Below are 23,596 nucleotides of genomic sequence, written 5' to 3'. Positions count from 1 at the left end.
TGAGTATTGTCTGTTTTATGTAATTAGGTGCACCAATATTTGGAGCATAAATATTTACTATCATTATATATTCTTGTCAAATAGTTCCCTTTACCAGTATGAAGTGAACTTTTTTGTCTCTTTGGATTAATTTTGGATTAAAGTCTACTTTGTTAGACAGTAGCTACTCCAGCTCGTTTTGGGGCTCCATTTTCATGGTTTATCAGACTATCCTTTCTTGTAAAGAACATATAGTTGAGTCTTGTTTTTAAATCCATTCTAGCAGTCTATGTCTTTCAGAGAGTTGAGACCATTTACATTCAATGTTATTATAGAAAGATGTTTATTAGTTTCTGCCATTTTAATTTATTTAAAATGTTTAATTTGGTACTGTTTCTCATTTTTAAGCTACTTTTCAAATGAGATTTGTTAACTTGTAAGCTCTGAGGCTGGGTTTTGATTTCTCCTGTGTAGAATACTTCTGTAGGTATTTTCTATAGTGTGAAATTAATAGTCAGGAATTCTTTTAGTTTCTGCTTATCTTGGAGGGTTTTTATTTCTTAGATTCTGAAAGATATCTTTGCTGGACATAGCAATATTGGATGATGGTTATTTTCCTTCAGGACTTGGAACACATCATTTCAAGCCCTCCTGGATTTTGGAATTTGTGCTGATACATTGGAAGTAATTCTGATTGGCTTGACTCTAAATGTGATCTTTTTCTCTTGAAGCTTTTAACATTTTTACCCTTGTTCTGTATGTCAGGCATTTCAATCATAATGTGTCATGGAGAGGTTCTTTTTTGATATTGTCTATTTGGGTTCTGAATGCTTCCTGTTTCTGGATGTCCATCTCAAGAATCCACTTATTTTCACCCCAAATTTAAGGAATATCAGACAGGAAAGGCTCAGATATAAAATTTAATAAATTCATTATAAATCATTATAAATCATTAATTTCACAATTGGAGACAGCAGTGAGAAAAAGATAGTATATTGAACTTAAGACTCTAGAAATCTTTTTTTTTTTTTTATAGTGCTAGGGATTAAACCCAGGACTTTGTGCATGCAAGACCAGCACTCTACCAACTGAGTTATATCCCCTGCCCTAAGACTAGAAATCTTGAATTCCAACTTGTTAACTAATAACACCTGGGCAAGTTAACAACCTCTGACTCTGTTTCCTCATTTATCAAACTTCATAAAAATTTTCTTTAGATTAAACAAAGACAACACATGAAAATGCTAGTATTCAAAGTTAAAAATTCTGAATTGAATTTAATTTCCTTTATCATAAAAAGTTAAGGCATATTTTCCTACCATACTAGTTTTTATTCTTAATACAAAATAAATTATCACATGCCTTAAAAATGTTATATTTATAGCTAAAAATTTCCTTAGTCATCACTGTCACTTTCTGATTCACTCAGCTGCAAATCATTTCCTAAAATGAAAGAGAAATAACAAAATTTTAGTAACTAAATATTTAAATTAATTAGTAGTAATTAATGAAATATAAATAGTTACTTATTTTTCATAACATAAATATTATGCAAAATGTAACACCACAAGTGATTCTATTTAGATAGCTTTTTGCCATTTATAATCATATTATTTATCTTGTAAATAACTCAAGTAATATTGCCTAAAAAGAAAAAAGTATTACCATCAAACTTTTGTCATAGCTTTAGCACCACTGGCATCTGGTTTAGTCTTCTTTCACATACTAACATTACTTTTCTTTTTTAATACTTATTACATGTGGTTTATTACATGTGGTTTAGATCAGATCATCATTTTGGAGAGTTAAAAAAATGTTATATAATTTTTTACTTAAAATGCAGTCAAAGTCATTAAAGAATACATTTCAAGAATATGTCATCATTGATTATTTTTGTAAATCATCTTTAATTTAGTCATGGGGCATATATTTCAGTGGAGGACATACAGTAAACAAATGAACAAACATGTAACATAATGGCCAGTATGAATAAGCGCTATGAAAAAATAAAGATGAGTATGGAGATATTGGTGGAAGGTGTTTTAGACAGGGTAGCTAGAAAATATTAATGTAGAGAGAAAGTCATAAAAAATGAGGGTGGGGAGATGCAGATGTCCAAACTAAGGGAACAGCAAGCAGAAAAGACCCAGGGAGAGAGTATGCTTGTTGTGTTCTTTGACTTGCAAGAAGCCACTGTGGCTAGAGTGGAATGAATGAGGAAGAGAATGGTGGGAAATGAGGTCAGAAAGATATCCAGAAGGTCAAGGTAAAAACTTTGAATTTTGTTTGAAACATAATGAGGATTCATGTGAAAATTTTAAGCAGGCAGATGACGAATGAGAGCTGTACATCAATTAATACACTACAATGGAGAGGAAGAAACACAGAGGGAAGGAGAGGAGATGAGTCTATTGCAGTTTCTCACATAAGAAAAAATAGCTTTGAAGTGTCTGGAGCTTGTCCTTTCATCCTTGATATTTACTACTGTGGATTTACTACTGAGCTGAGTTCTATATTTATTCGTATTTATCTGGCTTATTAGCTGAAATAGATTCATAACTTCCTTCAATTTTGGAAAATTCTCAGAATTGAGTTTTCATTCTATTCTTTTCATTCTTTCTGGAATTCCCACTGCACAGTGTTTAACTTTCTGTTATCTTCCTTATCTCTAAACTGCTCTCTCACTGTATATTTCTATCTTGTATCGTGTTCTGGGATAGTTCCTTAATCTTATCTTCTATTTCAATAATTCATTCTTCAACTGTGTCTAGTCTACAGTTTTTCCCATTTATTGATTTTTTAAAAAATTTCAATGACCAACTTTTCTGTTTTTACTTTTTTGTGGTGCTGGTGATAAATGTTCTACTACTGAGCTATATCCCCAGTCTTTGAATCTTTTTAACAATCTATTGGATTTTGATTCATTTCTGCTTGACTTTGTTGAATAATATGGCTTTTAAAGTTATATCTTTGTGCATCTTTTGAACATTTTTAGCATACTTCTTTAAATGTCTTTGTCTTAAACTGTTCTATAACAAATTTTCATTTGCAAAGAATTCATGTTCCAATTGTTAATTTTGTTAACTTTCTAAGCATTAGATTTTTTCTCATGTTTTAGAATTATGTTTGCTCGTTTACTAACCAAAGTGTATCCCCACCTGTACCAATACCTTGCATCCTCTCATCCTCTCCAAAATACTGTAACTTCAAATATAAGCAAGACTCAGGTTACCTAAATCATATCAAGCACTTTTAATCCTTCCCTGAAGCTCCTTACCACTACCAACTCTTTTTGAACTCAGGAGCCAATGAGTAGGGCTTCAGCCTGACCAAGCCTGCAGTTTTATGTTTGTATTCTAGTTCCTGTCTATGGATATGTTTATTTTATGTTTGATCCTGGTCATGCCTGGCTTTTATCTTTTAATATTTTATCTATTGTTACAGTATTTGGCACAAAGACAATTTTTAAAATATAAATTCACTGTGCCATGCAGTACCAGAAAACTATCCTACAGTTTTTAAAAAAATTTCTAAGAGATAAACTCTCCTGAACTCCAAATTCTATAAGACAATGTGACCTTCATTTCTGAGGAGGAAACTGAAGCTTCAGAAAAGTTAAATGAATTATTATTGATTAAATAATTAGTGATAAACAGGAATATAATACATATATTCTGATTGAGCACTCAGGTCCTCTAGGACCCAGTAATTTCTCAGAAAAATTTTCCTAATGTCTACTCAGCTTCTCATTCAGTCCAACCAACCTGAGTTTTCTCAGTGCTCCCTTAGCCATTTAAATTGGATGGTCCAATTTTAACTCACAAGTCAGGAATAATACTGAGTAACTGGAGGTTCAAAATATCTTTTCTGGTCCCCAATTAACTCAAAGTTTACTCTCTCTACCACTCAGTCTTGGTTCCTCCCTTCGTTAGTTCAGTTATTGGGCTAGTTAATTTTTTCAAGATGCTTACCTTTTTTCATCAGAATTAGCAGTCAGTTCAGTTTTAAATAAATAGAAAGTTCCTTTCCCCAGGGAATACCAACATGCATGCCTTGATTAAAAAGTATTTACTGAGCATATACTATGTAGCAGATACTATGCTAGGTGCTAGTATTCTATGATGAGCAAAACAAAACAAGATCCCTGTCATTATGGAGATTCTACTCCAGAGAAAGACAGTAAATCACACAAATAAATCTTAATTTACAATTGTTACAACTGTTATAAAAAAATATCTGGGCTGTGGCTGTGGCTATGGCTGAGTAATAGGGCACTTGCCTGGCATGTGTGAGGCACTGGGTTGAATTCTCAGCACCACATATAAATAAATAAAATAAAGGTCTATCAACAACTAAAAAAAATATTTTTAAAAAAGATGTATCTGATATCTTATGGAGCTATACAAAATATTATCAGACTATCAGAAGAGGAAGAAAGACTTTTTTGAGAAAGTAAACATTGAACTGTAATCTAAAGAAGAACATTTAAACCACATGAAAGGAAGAAAGGTTACTGGTTGTATGAATAGCATTTATAAGGGCACTGAGAGGAGTAAAAGTATTTGAGTACAGTAATAAAAAGAAGGCAAGAAAAGAAAGAAATAAAACCATTATGTTAAAATATTCTGTCTCTATTTTCAAAGAAATCATGTTATTGAAAAGTTTAAAGCAGTTTAAATTGTCTTTAAGTTGTGAAAAGATCAATATAGCTATAATGTATATAATGGATCAAAAATGGCTTTGCATAGATAAGGGGTGAATCAGTTAAGAAATAATTATAGTAGTTAAAGCAAGAAAAAAATGAAAGTTGAACTAGAATGGTAGTGGCAGAGATGGAAGAGAAGTAGATAAATTTGAAAAATATTTGTGAGGCAAGTTCAAAAGGACTTGGTGAAGGATTAGCTACACTGTAAAGAGACACAGAAACTCAACCCTTGAATGTAATCAGGCTTCTGTTCTGCATAATTAGATGAATGCTCCCTTTCACTAAGAGGAAACAAGGTGAGCCAAGGATATGAAGTGGGTTGGGACAAATTGAGTTTGGATTGCCTTTCACTAGGAAATGCTAGAACATGTGTCTAGACCTCAGAGGTCTGGGTTAGAGATGAAAATTTGCAAGTTACCTGCATGTAGGTATTGACTAAAACAGAAACAAGAAAGAGATTATCTAGGGAAAGAGGACAGAATAAAAAGAAAAAATGACTCTGGAGTAAGCCTTGAGGAACTCCAACTAAAATGACTGAATAGAAGTTTATAAACCTGCAAAGGAGAAAGAAAAGTAACTAGAGGGTATAAAAATCAAGAAAGCATTATATTACAGAGTCAAAAGAAAATGAATAATTCAATAATTCAATAAGCTCATGGTTAACAGTGTTGAATACATAAAATAGAAGTCGTCCTCTTTACCTAAAACTTAGATCCCAATCCATATGGCTCCACCGTGAATTCCTACTTTTCTAATTGCTCATGTTTACGTATACTTACGTAAAGTATTCATTAGAAGGCCACTGTTGTCATGAAATCTATTATGACTAGTATCTACATCAGAAGTTCTGTACTGTGGTATGGCAGACATGGTAGGATGTCCTGAGATATATTTCCCTGGATCAGAAGGAGAGGTTTTGCCTCTTTCATCATCTGAGTCATTAGAACTATCCTCACTACTTGAAGATGAAGAACTTTCAGAATCTGATGAACTCTCACAACTGCTCATCTGGTCCATTAGACTAGCTTCTGCTTTCAGTTCTGAAAATAAAAAAGAAATAAATAAATAGGTTAAACAAATAATACTGAATATAATAAGATCAGAATGTACTGGTTTCTGAGAAACCATTGATGATGAATCAATAAAGCCAAACATACATCATCTAAAGCATTCTACGTAGCAGGGCACAGGGCACACACCTGTAATCCCAGAGGCTTGGGAGACTGAAGCAAGAGGACAAGTTCAAAGCTAGCCTCAGCAACTTAGCAAGACCCCAAGTAACTCAGTGAGACCTGTTCCTAAAGAAAATATTAAAAAGGGCTGGAGGTGTGGCTTGGTGATTAAGTTCAACCCCTGACCAAAAATAAATAAATAAATACAAATAATTAAATAAATAAATAAAGGATACATTAAAAAAAAAAACCTCTTCTATGATTGCCCTACTTCAGGCGATTATGAGAATTAAAAGACATATACAATGACTATATCTAAATTCTACATTTATTTATACCACTGTATTTAAATATTCAGGTAACTAAAATAATATATAATAAATAATGTGAAAATTAAGACTATAAAAATTAATACCTATTTTTGCAGAAATTATCTTCCATTTTTTTCTTATTCTCTTATATATAATGCAATGTGATACATGCCAATGAATTTCCTCATTCTTCTCTATTGTTATAATATTCCTTTATATAAATATACCATAAGTTATTCTTTTCTATAAATGGATATGTTTTTTCCAGTTTTTAGCATTATGAATGAAGCTGTTATGAAAATTTTTCTATAATTCTTTTTGTGAATATATGCATTGACTTCTCTTGGGCAGAAAGTGAGGAGAGCTGAGTGACTCTCCTCTACTTCATCCATCCACCATGAAGTTCTGTTTCATCTCAGGCCCAAAGTCATGGAGTTGGCCGATCATGGACTGAACTTCTGAATCTATCAGCCTCAACCTTTTTGTCTTCAAAGTTGTTCTTGTCAGAAATTTTGGTCATATGATTAAGGGCCTGGTTCTGCACCCAAGGCAGCATTATTTTATGTAAATTTATTTATTTATTTATATATGACAGCAGAATGCATTACAATTCTTATTACATATATAGAGCACAAATTTTCATATCTCTGGTTATATAAAAAGTATATTCACACCAATTCATGTCTTCATACATGTACTTTGGATAGTAATGATCATGACATTCCACCATCATTAATTACTCTATGCCCCCTCCTTTCCCTTCAATCTCTCTGCCCTACCTAGAGTTCGTCTATTCCTCCCATGCTCCCGCTCCCTATCCCACTATAAATCAGCCTCCTTATATCAAAGAAAATATTTGGCATTTGGATTTTTGGGATTAGCTAACTTCACTTAGCATTATTTTCTCTAACTCTCCATTTACCTGCAAATGCCATGATTTTATTCTCTTTTATTGCTGAGTAATATCCATTGTGTATATATGCTACATTTTTTTTATACATTCATCTATTGAAGTGCATCTAGGTTGGTTCCACAGTTTAGCTCTTGTGAATTGTGCTGCTATAAACATTGATGTGGCTGTGTCCCTGTAGTATGCTGTTTTTAAGTCCTTTGGGTATAGACCGAGGAGAGGAATAGCTGGGTCAAATAGTGGTTCCATTCCAAGTTTTCCAAGAAATCTCCATACTGCTTTCCATATTGGCTGCACCAATTTTGCAGTCCCACAAGCAGTATATGTGTGTACCTTTTCCCCCAATTATTGTTGTGTTCATTATACTTGCCATTCTGACTAGAGTGAGATAAAATCAGAGTGGTTTTAATTTGCATTTCTCTAATTGCTAGTGATGATGAACATTTTTTCATGTATTTGTTGACTGATGGTACATCATCTCTGATAAGTGTCTCCTCAGGTCCTTGGCCCGTATATTGTTTGGGTTTTTTGGGTTTTTTTTTTTTTTTTTTTGGTGTTTAGCTTTTTGAGTTCTATATATACCCTAGTGATTAGTGCTCTATCTGATGTGTGAGGGATAAAAATTTGCTCCCAAGATGTAGGCTCTCTATTCACCTCACAGATTGTTTCTTTGGCTGAGAAGAAGCTTAGTTTGAGTCCATCCGATTTATTGATTCTTGATTTTCATTCTTGTGCCAAAGAAGTCTTATTAAGGAAGCTGGGGCCTAATTCCACATGATGGAGATTAGTGCCTACTTTTTCTTCTATTAGACACAGGATCTCTGGTTGTATTCCTAAGTCCTTGATCCATTTTGAGTTGAGTTTTGTGCTTGGTGAGAGATAGAGGTTTAATTTCATTTTGTTGCATATAGATTTCCAGTTTTCCCAACAAATGTCTACCATTGTTGAAGAGGCTATCTTTTCTCCAATGCATGTTCTTGGCACCTCTGTATAATATAAGATAATTGTAGTTTTGTGGGTTAGTCTCTGTGTCCTCTATTCTGTACCATTGGTCTACCAGTCTGTTTTGGTGCCAATACATGCTGTTTTTGTTACTATTGCTCTGTAGTATAGTTTAAGGTCTGGTATAGCAATACCACCTGTTTCACTCTTCCTGCTTAGAATTGCTTTAGCTATTCTGGGTCTCTTATTTTCCAGATGAATTTCATAATTGCTTTTTCTATTTCTATGAGGAATGCCACTGGGATTGTGATTGGAATTTCATTGAATCTGTATAGTGCATTTGGTAGTATGGTAATTTTAATAATATTAATTCTGCCTATCCATGAGCAAGGTAGATCTTTCCATCTTCTAAGATCTTCTTCTATTTCTCTCTCTAGGGGTTCTGTAATTTTCATTGTATAGATCTTTCACTTCTTTTGTTAAGCTGATTCCCAAGTATTTTTTTTTTTTTTTAGGATATTGTGAATGGGGTAGTTTTCCTCATTTCCATTTCAGAGGATTTGTCACTGATATACAGGAATGCCTTTGATTTATAGGTGTTGATTTTATATCCTGCTACTTTGCTGAATTCATTACTAGTTCTAGGAGTTTTCTGGTGGAACTTTTAGAGTCTTACAAGTATAGAATCATATAATCAGCAAATAATGCCAATTTGAGTTCTTCTTTTCCTATATGTATCCCTTTAATTAGTTTCGTCTGTCTAATTGCTCTGGCCAGTGTTTCAAGAACTTTGTTAAATAGAAGTGGTGAAAGAGGGCATCCCTGTCTTGTTCCAGTTTTTAGAGGGAATGCCTTCAGTTTTTCTCCATTTAGAATGATGTTGGCCTGAGGCTTAGCATAGATAGCCTTTATGATGTTGAGATATGTTCCTGTTATACCAAGTTTTTCTAGTGTTTTGAACATAAAGGTGTGCTGTATTTTGTCAAATGCTTTTTCTGCATTTATTGAGATGATCATATAATTCTTATCTTTAAGTCTATTAATGGTGATGAATTACATTTACTGATTTCCATATGTTGAACCAACCTTGCATCCCTGGGATGAATCTCACTTGATCATGGTGCACAATCTTTTTTTATATATTTTTGTATTTGATTTGCCAGAATTTTATTGAGAATCCATGGCAGCATTTAAAAAAATAAAATTTGTAGTTGTAGATGGACAGATGCCTTTATTTTATTTGTTTATTTTTGTGTGGTGCTGAGGATCAACCCCTGTGCCTCATGCATGCTAGGCAAGTGCTCTGGCACCAAGCCCCAGCCCCAGCCTACCCATGGCAGCATTTTGAGGTAGGGAAGCTTTATGAGGCAGGGCCTAGTTGGAGGTCTTCCAATCACTGGGGTAAACTGTTTGCTCTGCCATGCACTCCTTGCCATTACCATCTGACACCCCAATCAGAGGCCTAAAAGCATGGACCTACCCGATCGTGGATTAAAACTTTTTAAACTGTGAGCCAAAATAAACCTTTCGATTTTATAAGTTGATTATCCTAGGTATTTGTTACAATAATGGAAAGCTAACATAAGAGGAAACATAAATAAATTAATTTTATGAGGTTGAGCATTTTTATTTTGGGGATGCTTTTAAATTGCTAATACAAGTTCTTTAATGCTGTGTTAGTCAGCTTTAAGTTTCTGTGACCATAATACCTGTTAAGAACAACTTAGAGGGGAAAAGTTTATTTGGGGCTCACAGTTTCAGAGGTTGAGTTCATGGTCTGCTCAATCCACTGTTCTGGGCCTGAGGTGACAAAGAACATCATGGCAGAAGGATGTAGTAGAGGAAAGCTGCTCAGCTCATGGCAGCCAGGAAGGAGAAAGAAAAGAGTTGTGTAAAGCCAGGGAGAAGACACATAATTCCCAAGAGCATGTCCCCAGTGACCTACTTCCTCTAGCCATTTACCTTCTGCCTACTGTTACCACTTAGTAATCCATTCAAATTATTAATCTATCAAATGGATTAGTCCACCGATTAGTTAGGTGGCAGCTCTCATAAACTCATCATTTCACCTCTAAACGTTGCTATACGAAAACCTACGACCTTTTGGGGGTCACCTTATATACAAATCATAACAAGTATTTATAGGAGTAGATTGTCTACTTCATCTTGGCTGAGTTTTGCAGTTTTTAACTTTTTTAGAAATTGGTCTATTTCTTCTAAATTGTTATATTTCTGAGTATAAAGTTTTAATATTTCTCTATAACCCTTTGAATAGCTATTGCATTCTGTAAGAAATATATATTGTATTTCTGAGGTTAGTAAATTGTGTTTTGTTTTTATTTTGTCTCTTATTAGAGATTTATCAACAGTATTAATTTTTTGATGAGCTGCTCTTATCTCACTGATTTTTTTCTATCATTTTTAGGTTGTTAATTTCATTGATTTCACTTATCATTTTTATTATTTGCTTCTTTATGCTTTTTTGGGTTTAACTACTTCTCCTATTCTAGTTTTCTTCAAGTAGGAACTCAAATTATCATAACACCTTTATTCTTTTCTAATGTAAGCATTTGGTGCCACAAATTCCTCTCTCAGCACCGCTATACTGTATCCCACATATTTTGGCATGCTGTATTTATACATTTAGCTATAAATATTTCTGATCTTTTATTCTTCTTTAATTCATAAATCATTTAGAAGTATGCTAATTTCCAAATGTTCATAGACATTTTTCCTATTGTCTGTTATTGATTTTTAGTTTAATTCCATCATAGTCAAGGAACACAGTGTGTATGATTTTGTTTTTCATAAATGTATTGAGGTTTGTTTTATGACTCAGGATATGAAATATCTTGGCGAACACTTAATGGGCACGTGAAAAAAAAAAAGGTGCATTCTGTTGTTGTGCATACTGTTGCGTATATATATATATATATATATATATATGTGTGTGTGTGTGTGTGTGTGTGTGTGTGTGTTAGTCAGATCCTGTAGGTTGATTGTGTTGTTTATATTTTCTACGTATCTTTATTGATTTCTTATCTAGTAGTTCTATTATTGACAGTTGCTGATAGTAGAGTGAAGATGTAACTCAAGCATAACTGAATTTTTATATTTCTCCTTTCAACTCTATCAGTTATGTTTTTGATAGACAGAATGTCTTTATTTTATTTGTTTACTCTTAAGTGGTGCTAAGGATCAAACACAGTGCCTTCACCATGCTAGGCAAGTGCTCTGCCAATGAGCTACAGCCACAGCCCCAACTCTATCAGTTTCTACCTCATAATTTTGCAGTTCTTTTGTTGGATATAAAACACATTTATCTTTTTAGGGGATTAATTCTTTAATTATTATTAATATACTTATTTGTAGTAATTTGTTTTGCTCTTGTCTACTTTGATATTAGTATAGCTACATACACTTCTTAAAATTAATGTTTACATGGTATATTTTTTCATTCTTTTACTTTCAAACTACTTATTCCATTTTTTCTCTTTAAAAAGCACACAGCTGTATGTTTTTTATAGACTGCCAATTTTTTCTTTTCAACTGGTTTACTTATTCATATTTGAAGTAATTATTGATATGTCAAGGCTTAAATGTGTCATTTTATTACTTATTATTTGTATTTCCTCTGTATTTCATTCCTCTGTGTGTCTTCCACTTCTATGGGTTACTTCAATTATTTTAGAATTCCATCTTAATTTATTTATAGAGTTTTAGAAGATGTCACTGTATATTTCTTCTTAGCAATTGGTTTGGTTTCCATTATACATACATGTCCTGCCAATGTTTTACTGTTTTGAGTAAAATGTGGAAACATCATGTCCATTTTAGGTCCCCCTTTTTTCCCCTCTTAAATATCATTGTTATAAGTAACAGAAGATATTATAATTTTTATTTTAATTGTCATATATAATTTAGAAATCATGTGGAAACCATAATCTACTGTACTTCATCTTTCTATTGTTCTTTTTCCCTTCCTGATTCCTTTTTTTATCAAATCTTTTCTGCTTGAAAAACTTTCTCTGATCAATATTTAACAGTAGTCTCCTAGCAGCAAATTCTTTCAGTTTTCCTTTTTGAGGAAGGCTATTTACCCTTTACCAATAAAGAAGCATTTTGGTAGAAAAAACTCATGGTTGACATTTCTTTTGTTTTTGCACTTGAAAAATATTATGTCATTTTCTTTTGATCGTCTGGATTTGTTGGGAAATCTGATATTTGTATGGTATTCTTTTATAGATAATGTTGCATTCAGAACTTGCATTCAGAACTTTTCCCTTTGTCTTTATTTTCCATAGGTTTAATTATGTTTCTTGCATGTATTTCTTTAGTTTATTCTATTTAGGGTTTGTTCAGCTTCTTGCATCTATGGATTATGTTTTTCATAAGCAGTTTACAGGCATTATTTCTTTGAAAACTTTTCTAGTCCTACTGTCTGTCTCCTCTGAGACTCCAGTACCATTTTATCATTCTTTCACAGATCCTTGGGGCTCTGCTCATTTTGTTTCAATCTATTTCTGTTATAATTTTGTGTAAATTCTATAAATCCTTAAGTTCACTGATTTTATTCACTCTCTAGTAATTGTGCCTATCTAGTGAAATTTTTATTGTTATTGTTGTGATTGTATTGTTAATTCTATAATTTTCATTTGAATCTTGTTAAATACTTCTATTTATTTTACATGACTATTTTTTCATTTGCTTCAAGAGAATGTGTAATTAGGCTGTATTTGTGACCAATATTCTAAGATCATTATCAGATAACTGTAACATCCAATACATTTTGGTGTTGATTTTTGTTAACTCTCTTATTCAATTACTGATTTTCCTTATTTATGAGAGATAATTTTCTATTTTGGTGATTATGTTAGAGAAGATCTATTTAAACCCTTTATTTTAACAGGTAGTCACCCTATTTAGGTTTAGCATGCAGATCCTTGCCTATATTTTAGAGATGTTTAATAATTTTCCCACAGCTAGAGTTCCCACTGGTCCCTGCTGAAGAACTTGAAGGGAAGAAGAAACTTTATCAGGCAATGAGGAAAGGGAGTTTGGCCTGACAGAATGAAGACTGTTTCCTGAACCAGGTAATTTCTTTTTTTTCCCTTTTTGGTGGTTGGCTCTCCTGCTTATATATCATGAGTGCTTCCAAAATGGATTTGAAAAGAGAACAGAAAGTGATTCACAGTGAGGTGCTGGTTATGGTAGAATCACTCTTGTCAGTGCCACACAGTCTCAATATGTCTTTCCATAGGAGAGAGGAATATGAGGGGCAAAGACGGGTTTGGGAGGTAGAGAAGGAATAACAATATTCCCAGGCTGAGTGTCTGTCATAGTGGGATTCCACTTAAATATGCTTATTGGTCATAGAGAGTCTCTGATGTGGCAGGGAATCTTAAATCAGAAATAGGAGAGCACTTCCAGAACTGCAACCACTCACTGTGGCATTAATCTCTTTGCTGGTACCCCTAGCTGTGTAGTCTCTGGATGGAGGAAGGGAATCCTGGGCCGTATCTTGTTTTTTAAACTCAAATTCCATATAACTTAGAGACATGAAAGCAAAAATTAGGGTACAAAATCCTAGTACAACTACTAGACATAAATTTGAGAAAACAGTTCAACCATCATAGCAATACTCAGTTGCACAGTAAGGTCAAGAGTATATTTAATAGGATACAGTCTAAGGAACATGCTATACAAATATCTCAAGGTAAATGGTGCTCATTCTCACACAAAATTAGAACAAGAAAACTATGTCAACCTCTACAACTCTTTTCCCTGAGTTATGCTGCAATCAATACATAAGGTCTTTGCTACAAAAGTGCCACATGAAGGAACCACTTGTATTGGGAAATTACTGTTGAGGACATTATGTAGTTTAATGCTTTCTAGAATAGTTCCATACAATAAATTCCTTTTAGGATTTAGTAGCAAGAAAGAGTCTGATTCTTTGGAACTGGTCTCATGTAATGTAAACTATGCTATTAGTGTCTTCATTTTTGTCTTGATAGCCAAGAAGCTCAGAGCTAAATTTAATATCTTAATAATTAGCAAGTTTGTTTTAATGTTGTCTTCAATCTACTGATTTTCTATCCCAGTTTTATATTGTATACATGTTTAGAATGACACCATGATGCAAATCCATTTTGGAAGCACTCATGATATAAAAATAAAACAAAGATCTTTTATAACAACAAGGATTCTTTCTTCACATCTATTAGTTTAGGGCTACTAATCCATTAGGGAATGAATACTGTACTGGACTTAGAATTGGACAGCTACACATAAATTATGAAGGTAAACTGTAGAAGCAAATATACTTTGGTGGCTGGGGTCTCACTGTTGCCATAATTACTGTAACATCAACATTCTCACTAAAGCTTGGAAAAAAAAAAAAGGAGATTTAAATTCTCTTACTTCCAAAAGGACTGTATCTTCCTACAAATGCCTTCCTACTGAGAAGTACACAGCAATTCAGAAAACTTGCCTGCTGCTTCTGTTTACTACATCTCCTCATTTCCCTGTTGATCTGGTGGCATCTTAGACATCTACAGCCTGGCTATACATAAAGAACCTTGACAGGAAGATGCTGTAAAGAATTGAATATGAATCATCACAGCTGCCAAAAAAGAAGAAAACTATAGTTACACACATATAAACAGCCATTCTTTTTGCCCTAAATAATAATAAAAAGATACAAATTCTTTTAAATGTACATAGTCTAATGTATATACTATCCTACATCATAAGCTACATATTTGCCCCAGAAAAATGCATAATTACAAAAATTACTTTGCTCTCATAAAAGGCTTATAGTTAGTCCCACTGTTAATTTAAATGAAAATCTTTACTTAATATTTCTTAATTATATCATATAAAGGGAAACTATGTATACTTAAATTTTACCTCTTTCAATATCATCCATTAGAGATGTTGGGGACATCTTATCTTCAGATGGAGAATGTTTTACAAGATTGGGAATACTTGTTGAATTCTGCATTTGCTGATGCTGTTGTTCTATACGATGCTGAATTTTACTGCTTCCTTCAACTCTGCAATTAAGAATATCAATGATCAAAACAGGTGTGTAAGAGCTGGGGATGTCGCTCAGTGGGTGGAGTGCTTGCCTACTATGTGGGAGGCTATGAGTTCAATCTCTAAGCACAGCAAAACCCAAAAACAGGTATAATAATAATAATGTCAACTTAATGAAGTTACCAAACTTGACCACTTCTTTTCCTCAGAAATCTTTAATATAATATTCAAGAATGAAAATATTAGTTTAATTCATTATTTCTCAAGTATTTATCAAGTGCTTGCCATTTGCGTGGCATGCACACAGGTCTATTTAGAACAAAAACAAAACCATTGCTCAATTCTGTACATAGGACATTCACAAATGACCAAAATAAAAGAAAAATATGTTTATAACAGGTTGAAAGTACTCTCTAAGTTCTAAATTTACTATTGCTATAAAACGAAATCATGCCAGCATGGTGGCACATGCCTGTAATCCCAGTGGTTCAGGAGGCTGAGAGGCTAAGCAACTCAGTGAGACCCTATCTCTAAATAAAATACAAAACAGGAGATGTGGCTCAGTAGTCAAGTGTCCCTGAGATCAATCCCTGGAACAAAACAACAATAACAACAATAACAACAAAACTATATTCATTTCTACATTTTCCATTCGTAACTTAAAGATATTAGTAAAGGAGATTCATATGCTTTCCTTTTTCCTTTTCTTTCTTTAAGAAAAGAATACATAAAAAAATTATGCTTGACCTCTGCCTCTCACATTCCCAGTCATCAAATCTTGTCAGTTTTTCCTTTACAAAGTATTTAGCACTTCACTTTCTTCTTCATTCCTGCTCTCAAAAATCCTGGTTTATACATTTTTATTTCCCATATTATTTCATTTTACTCAGTCTCCTGATGGGATTAACATTTCAAAACAGAACTTAAGATATGCCAGATACTGATTACAAAGATTTTAATATGTAACAACTGACATTAAAAAAAATCTTAATTTCTTAGTTAATAGTAAAGGAATTAACCTCAACCTTACTTTTACCACCTTACCTCTAACTCACTATTGACATCACCCCTACCTTATTTTCCAATACTTATATATAGGTACAAAGAAAAAATTCTGCTCTGTTCCAGGAAGTCTGATTCATTGGCCCTGAAAAAGTAAAAAATATCCTGCCTTCAAATCTTGCTTATATCTTTGTATTCTTTCTGATCAATATAAATTAATATTTTCCAAACTTTCCTACTAGTAAGAATCAAAGAGGCTGGAAGGGATAGGTGAAGGTGAATAGATATTAATAAATAAAACTACCCAGTCTCTTTTTTCTTTTTTTTTTTTTTTTTGTGTGTGTGTGGTTGAGCTCAGTGGTGCTTTACCTCTAAATATCATCACTGGTCCACATCCAATGTTTATAGCAGCACAATTCACAATAGTTTTAAAATATTTTGAGACAAGGTCTTGCTAAATTGTTCAAGGGTCTCACTAAATTGCTGAGGCTAGCCTTGAACTTGTTATTCTCCTGCCTCAGCCTCTTGAGACACTAGGATTATAGATGTGTGCCACCAGGCTAAGCTCCAGACTCCTCCTTTGAGCTAAGGTTGGATTAAAACTCCTCTTTTTTTTTCTTTTTTTATTTATTTCTTACATAAATGACAATAGCTACATTCATAATTATCCATTCACAGCAGTTTTTTGTAACTCTATATATAAAGTATGTTCACACCAAATTATGCCATTATACATGAGCTCTCTTATTTTGTTTTACATACAATTCTTAATACATCTTTATACCACCATTTATCATATCTCTGTATATAAGGTATGTTGACACCAAATTCACATCTTCATACATGTATTTTGTATAATGATGACCCTCTCCTTCCACCATCCTAGCTATTCCCTTTCTCCCTCCTTTTCCCTTCCACCTCTATTCCCTATCTAGAGGCAATTTTACTCCCATGCTCTCCCTCCCTACACCACTTTGAGTCACCCCCCTTATATCAGTGAAAACATTTGGCATTTGGTTTTTGGGGTTTGGCAAACTTTACTTAGCATAATCTGCTCTAATGTCATCCATTTCCCTGCAAATGCCATGATTTTATTCTTTTTTAGTGCTGAATAATATTCCACTGTGTATAAATGCCACTTTTTTTTAATCCATTCATCTACTGAAGGACATCTAGGTTGGCTCCACAGGTTAGCTATTGTGAACTGTGCTGCTATAAACATTGATATGGCTGTGTCCAGATAGTATGCTGTTTTTAGGTCCTTTGGGTATAGTCTGAGAAGAGGGTCAAATGGTGGTTTCATTCCCAGCTTTCCAAGAAATCTCCATACTGTTTTCCAAATTGGGTGCACTAATTTGCAGTCCCACCAGCAGTGTACAAGTGGACCTTTTTCCCTACATCCTCGCCAACACTTGTTGTTTGTCTTCATAATGGCTGCCATTCTTTCTGGGGTGAGATGGTATCTTAGAGTAGTTTTGATTTGCATTCCTCTGATTGCCAGAGATGATGAGCATTTTTTCGTATATTTGTTGATTGGTTGTATATCCTCTTCTGAGAAGTGTCTGTTCAGGTCTTTGGTCCATTTACTGTTGGGATTATTTGGGGTTTTTTTTGGTGCTTAACTTGTTGAACTCCTTATATACCCTAGACATTAGAGTTCTATCTGATGTGTGAGGGGTAAAAATTTGTTCCCAGGATTTAGGCTCCCTGTTCACCTTACAGATTATTTCTTTTGCTGAGAAAAAACTTTTTAGTTTGAATTCCTCCCATTTGTTGCTTCTTGGTTTTAATTCCTGTGCTATAGGTATCTTATTAAGGAAGCTGGGGCCTCGCCCCATATGATGAAGATTAGGGCCTACTTTTTCTTTTATTAGACGCAGAGTTTCTGGTTTAATTCCTAGATCCTTGATCCATTTTGAGTTAACTTTTGTGCATGGTGAGAGGTAGAGATTCAACTTCATTTTGTTGCATATGGATTTCCAGTTTTCCCAGCACCATTTATTAAAGATGCTATCCTTTCTCCAGTGCATGCTTATGTAAAATAGTTGTATATTTGTGGGTTAGTCTTTGTGTCCTCTATTCTGTACCATTGGTCTACCAGCCTGTTTTGGTGCCAGTACCATGCTGTTTTTGTTACTATTGCTCTGTAGTATAGTTTAAGGTCTGGTATAGCAATACCACCTGTTTCGCTCTTCCTGCTTAGAATTGCTTTAGCTATTCTGGGTCTCTTATTTTCCAGATGAATTTCATAATTGCTTTTTCTATTTCTATGAGGAATGCCACATTGAATCTGTATAGTGCTTTTGGTAGTATGGTAATTTTAATAATGTTAATTCTGCCTATCCATGAGCAAAGTAGATCTTTCCATCTTCTAAGATCTTCTTCTATTTCTCTCTTTAGGGTTCTGTAGTTTTCATTGTATAGATCTTTCACTTCTTTTGTTAAGTTGATTCTCAAGTTTTTTTTTTTTTTTTTGAGGATATTGTGAATGGGGTAGTTTTCCTCATTTCCACTTCAGAGAATTTGTCACTGATATACAGGAATGCCTTTGATTTATAGGCATTGATTTTATATCCTGCTACTTTGCTGAATTCATTTACTAGTTCTAGAAGTTTCCTGGTGGAGTTTTTTGGGTCTTCTAGGTATAGAATAATATCGTCAGCAAATAGTGCTAATTTAAGTTCTTCTTTTCCTATATGTATTCCTTTAATTTCTTTTGTCTAATTGCTCTGGCCAGTGTTTCAAAAACTTTGTTAAATAGAAGTGATGAGAGAGGCATCCCTGTCTTGTTCCAGATTTTAGAGGGAATGCCTTCAGTTTTTCTCCATTTAGAATGATGTTGGCCTGAGGCTTAGCGCAGATAGCCTCTACAATGTTGAAAACTCCTCTATTTAAAAAAAATATTTTTAGTTGTAGATGAACACAATACCTTTATTTTATTTATTTCTTTTTCTAGTGGTGCTGAGGATCAAACCCAGTGCCTCACACATGCTAGGCAAGCGCTCTACCACTGAGCTACAGCCCCAGCTCACTAAAAATTCCTTTTTTTTTTTTTTAAACAAGCACTCAAGGTAATTCTTATGATCTTAACCTCCTTCCAAGGTACATTATCAATAAGGCTTCCATGAATGCTCTAATCAAATACAACCTTTACCTTCCTAGAGCTATTTTTAATTTATACTCTTTGTACAGCTTTTAGAGCAGGTATCCCTAAATTACATGGTAAATAATGCACTACTTATTTCCAAAATTTAAGACAGCTATATTTTCCTATTCATTTTAAAAATTAAATGGTCTGTTAATCTGATTTGAATGCTGAAGTTCTGAGGTTAGTGTTTATATAGCAAACTTTCCTTTTTCTAGTGTATTACATATTCTAGGTGCTCAATAAGTTTTTACTAATGGAAATAAAATTATTTTGTTAATGTATAATGACTGCTTCCAGTCCATCCTATGAAAGTATCTACAAAAGAATAAAAGGCATGCTCCCCCATACAGAAAGCATTCAGAAGCAAAACAAGCTCATATATATATATATATATATATATATATATATATATATATATCTACAGGGCAATGTGAGAATTGACCAAGGATCTCCACCCATTTAAAAATTTGAAAAATATTAAAAGATTTCTCAATACCTCAAAAAAACCTTATATAATACTTTGATTTAATTGAACATTTCGTTAGAAATTCCTATGTTGATAAGATGATTTATTTAATTGAACCACCTACCTTGTTTTTTTTACAGTGATGTTGCTGCTGAGTTTCTCTAGTCGACATTCTCCAGTATCATGGTTAATAATCAAAATGCATTCTTTTAAGTAAGGTTTCTTTGAACCTTTGAAAACAGTTACTGGTGTAGTTGAACCCTGTTTAAAAAGTTAATTATCATTACTTGAAATTTATAATAAAAATTCAGTTGAAATGGACTTTGAGTTCTTCTGGTACTGTATTTCTCGATCCATGTTATACTTTAAGCAACTTATAAACTTAAAATTTACTAACTTAAAATTTACTAACCTGGAACCAAAAATTAAGGTTTAAAAAGAGATGGTGAAAAAGGCTAAGTTCTCAGAGCTGCTATCATTGTGGAAAGGGAAAGAAGAGGTACTTACTCTAACCCTAAAGATTTGTTCCACTAGTCTATAATGGGTAATAGGAATTGAATCTATTTTAAACATATATTTTACATGTAAGGAAACAAGCCTTGAATTATATTTCCTATACCTCTTCTTCCTTCCTAAATTTAATTTTTAAAATCTGGTATTTTCTTAGTGGTACTTCCCTATGCAGATTAACAAAATAAACATTATAAAGTATAACTGTTATACACTAAATCCACTGATTAACTGTAGCATCCTTAAGAGTGAGAACCAGATATTATGTGCTTCATGATATAATTTAAGATAAAGTGCACATCATCACACATACTTTTTTCAACAAACAAAAATTCCAAAGACTCTAACTCTTATCAAAGAATATAACACTGATTAAGCCTTTAGTTATATACCTATCATTTATAAGAAATATGGTAAAGAGAGAAACAAGTTAAAAAATACTAGATGGGAGTAATTCTAACCAGTTTCTCAATAAATCATTGGAATAAAAAGGAGAAGGGACATTTATAGAATAAAAGAGGTAAGAAATACAATATGAAAATCAATATGGGAATTAGGGCTGGGGATGTGGCTCAAGTGGTAGCACACTCGCCTAGTATACATGAGGCACTGGGTTCAATTCTCGGCACCACATAAAAATAAAAAATAAAGATATTGTGTCCACCTAAAACTAAAAAATAAATATTTTTTAAAAATCAATATGGGAATTAAAACATCTTTTGTAGTTGTGTAGATGGACAGAATGCCTTAGGGGTGGGGGGAACAGGGGCACTCGATCACTGAGACACAACCCCAGTCCTATTTTGTGTTTTATTTAGAGACAGGGTCTCACTGGATCCTTAGTGCCTCACTTTTGCTGAGGCTGGCTTTGAACTTGTGATCCTTCTGCCTCAGCCTCCTGAGCTGCTGGGATTACAGGCATGCACCACTGTGCTGGCTTTATTTTTTATTTGTTTATTTTTATGTGGTGCTAAGGATCGAATCTAGTGCCTCACACATGCTAGGCAAGCACTCTGCCAGTGAACTACAGCCCCAAAATGGGAATCTTACTTGGATTCTAGTTAAGATATTTTAAAGACAAGTGTCTTAAAGAAAGGACATTTTCAAGGTTATCATGAAAATGTGAATATAGACCAAGTATTATTGTTAAGTGTGATAATATCACAGTACTTAGGGAAAGATAAGAATGTCTTCTCAGTTGAGATGCATTTAAAAAAATCAAAATAAGTAATGGCATAATGTCCTGGATCTGCTTTAAAATATGTCAGGGGGAAAACATTGGTAAGGGAATAATTAGTAGTGATAAGTACATGGACGTTCATTATACTATTCTGTCTTTCAAAATAAAAGATTTAAAGAAACCTAGACTATTACCAGTAATCTATATCTACCTTTGTGCTCCTCCCTATCTTTTGTTATGCCACCTGTAAAACTAAAGGAATTTTATGTTTATCATTCTCTTGCTTTATTCCACATATCTGTACCTCCAAGTAGAATATAGCTATCTTATTTTTGAACTTTATAAAAGTGTATTAACATTTTAAAAACATTAATTATAATGATTTTATCAAATAAAATAGTACTATTAGATCAGGTGAGGAAAAGATGATTTCCAAAGACTAAAGACCTGTCGTTATTAAAGCATATAATCACTAGAATTTACTAAGTGGCCACTAGGAGGAGTTAAGAAATAAGTTTAGTGACTGAGAATGCTGTAACTGCAGGGAGAGGAGGTAGATGAGTAACTTGTGGAAAGTGTAGAGTGAAAATGACAAAGATTTTAAAATGAGGGCTTTGTTTTGACCTCTAAGACCAGAGTGATCTAAGGAAATCAAGAATCAGAGCACACAGATGAAGACACATCTGGGCTGGCTCTAAAAGGGTTAGGCATGGAGCAATTAGCTGAATTCAGAAGCATGATCATGACAAAACAAACTGGGTCCACTTGGCTGGCAAGTTAATTTTTCACATATATTGGCTGAAAACAAGTGAGTAATATCTATCAAAATAGCAACCTAAAAACTCTCAAGTTACAGTTAGTAAGAGATTTGTGCAATATTTTTCTTAAGGATGTTTTATTATTACCTATAATGGAAAACATTTTAGAATTACAACATATTATTGTACATTGAGCTCCTGAAGAATAAGAACTGGGTCATTAATTTTAAAAATTGTTTCCAGTGCCTATAGAAGTACCAAGACCTTTACAAATGCACATGAATGCTAAATACAAACACCACGAACAATTTCTCATCATAGGTCACAAGTTTTCATAATCTCTGTATTTGTTTTCTATGGTTTAAACAAGTTTTACAAATCTCAACTTTCTTCCTCATTGAAATGAACACCACTCATGTAACCTTTAAGCCTTAATTTCTTCCCATTCTCTTAGGTAACTAAGAAATATCTGGACCATCTTTAAATAACTATTGAATACCTCCTACTATTTCCATGTTCACTGCTATTATCCAACTTCAGAACCTAATTCATTACTTCATTTAAGTTACTGTTCTTTCTCGCTCTAATTTTACTTCCTACTTTGCTGACAAGAAAATCTAATCATATTGTTCCCATGGTTAAAATATTCATGTACTTTAAAAACCTTATGCACTCAGGATAAAAACCATAATCCATAAACCTATACATGGGGTCCTTCATGGTCTTCTTATCTCCTCTCCAACATTCTCAACTTGCCACTCACTCTTCACAAACAAAGAACTATATATAATTGATTTGTGTGTGCTATAGTTTAGATCTGGAATGTCCACAAAGACCCATATGTTTAAAGGCTTGTTCCCTAGACTGGCACTTCTGGAAGGTGGTGGTAGAACCTTTAAGAGTGATCTCATAGGAGGTCTTCTAATCAATGGGACTCCAGTCTCACCTCTTCCTAGCCATGAGGTGACTGTTTTTTTTCTGCCATGTACTTCCACCATGATGTGCTACCCTTAGAACAAAGACCTAAAAGCAATAGGTTCACTTGATCATGAATCAAAACCTCTGAAAATGTAAGCCAAAATAAAATTTTTTCTTTATAAAAAAGTTAACTATCTCAGAGATTTATTATTGTAGCAGAGAGCTAACTAGTAAATGGTACCAAGAAGTGGGGTCATTTCTGTGATTATACCTGAAAATGGGTGGGCACTGAAAATGGTTTACAGGGGAAGTTTGGAAAAGTCTGAAGAAGCAAGCTACAAAAGTCCTAGAGTGCTCTAAGTGGAGTATAATGGGTGATTCTGGTGGAGGCTCAGAAGACCAGAATGCTGACAGAAATGTGGACAGTAAAGATGATACTGGTGAAGTTGCATATGGAAATGAGGATTTTGTTGGCAGCTGGACTACAGGCCATCACTGTTAAATCTCAGTAAAGAATTTGTATGCATTTTATCCATACCCTGGGAACATGTGGG

The 23,596-nt window shown here is 33.6% G+C and overlaps 1 protein-coding gene across 2 annotated transcripts in view; it reads right to left on the bottom strand.

The window, feature by feature from the left end:
- Positions 1–886: 886 nt before the first annotated feature.
- The window catches only part of EAF2 (ELL associated factor 2), a 42,125-nt gene continuing 19,415 nt past the window's right edge, over positions 887–23,596 (bottom strand). The window contains exons 3-6 of one of the 2 annotated variants that reach the window (XM_081302350.1): positions 19,801–19,937; positions 14,932–15,077; positions 5,464–5,724; positions 887–1,422 (exon numbers count right to left, since the gene is read on the bottom strand). In XM_081302350.1, coding sequence (XP_081158476.1) covers positions 1,376–1,422; positions 5,464–5,724; positions 14,932–15,077; positions 19,801–19,937 — 591 coding nt within the window. In that variant the 3' untranslated portion in view covers positions 887–1,375. The remainder of the gene's footprint in view (positions 1,423–5,463; positions 5,725–14,931; positions 15,078–19,800; positions 19,938–23,596) is intronic. The other variant, XM_081302351.1, reaches the window with a different exon arrangement.

Source organism: Spermophilus citellus (genome assembly GCF_964194105.1).
Source record: "Spermophilus citellus genome assembly, chromosome: 7".
NCBI lineage: Eukaryota > Metazoa > Chordata > Mammalia > Rodentia > Sciuridae > Spermophilus > Spermophilus citellus.
Note: the sequence above shows the minus strand (reverse complement) of the source record. Positions and strands in the feature narration are given on the sequence as shown.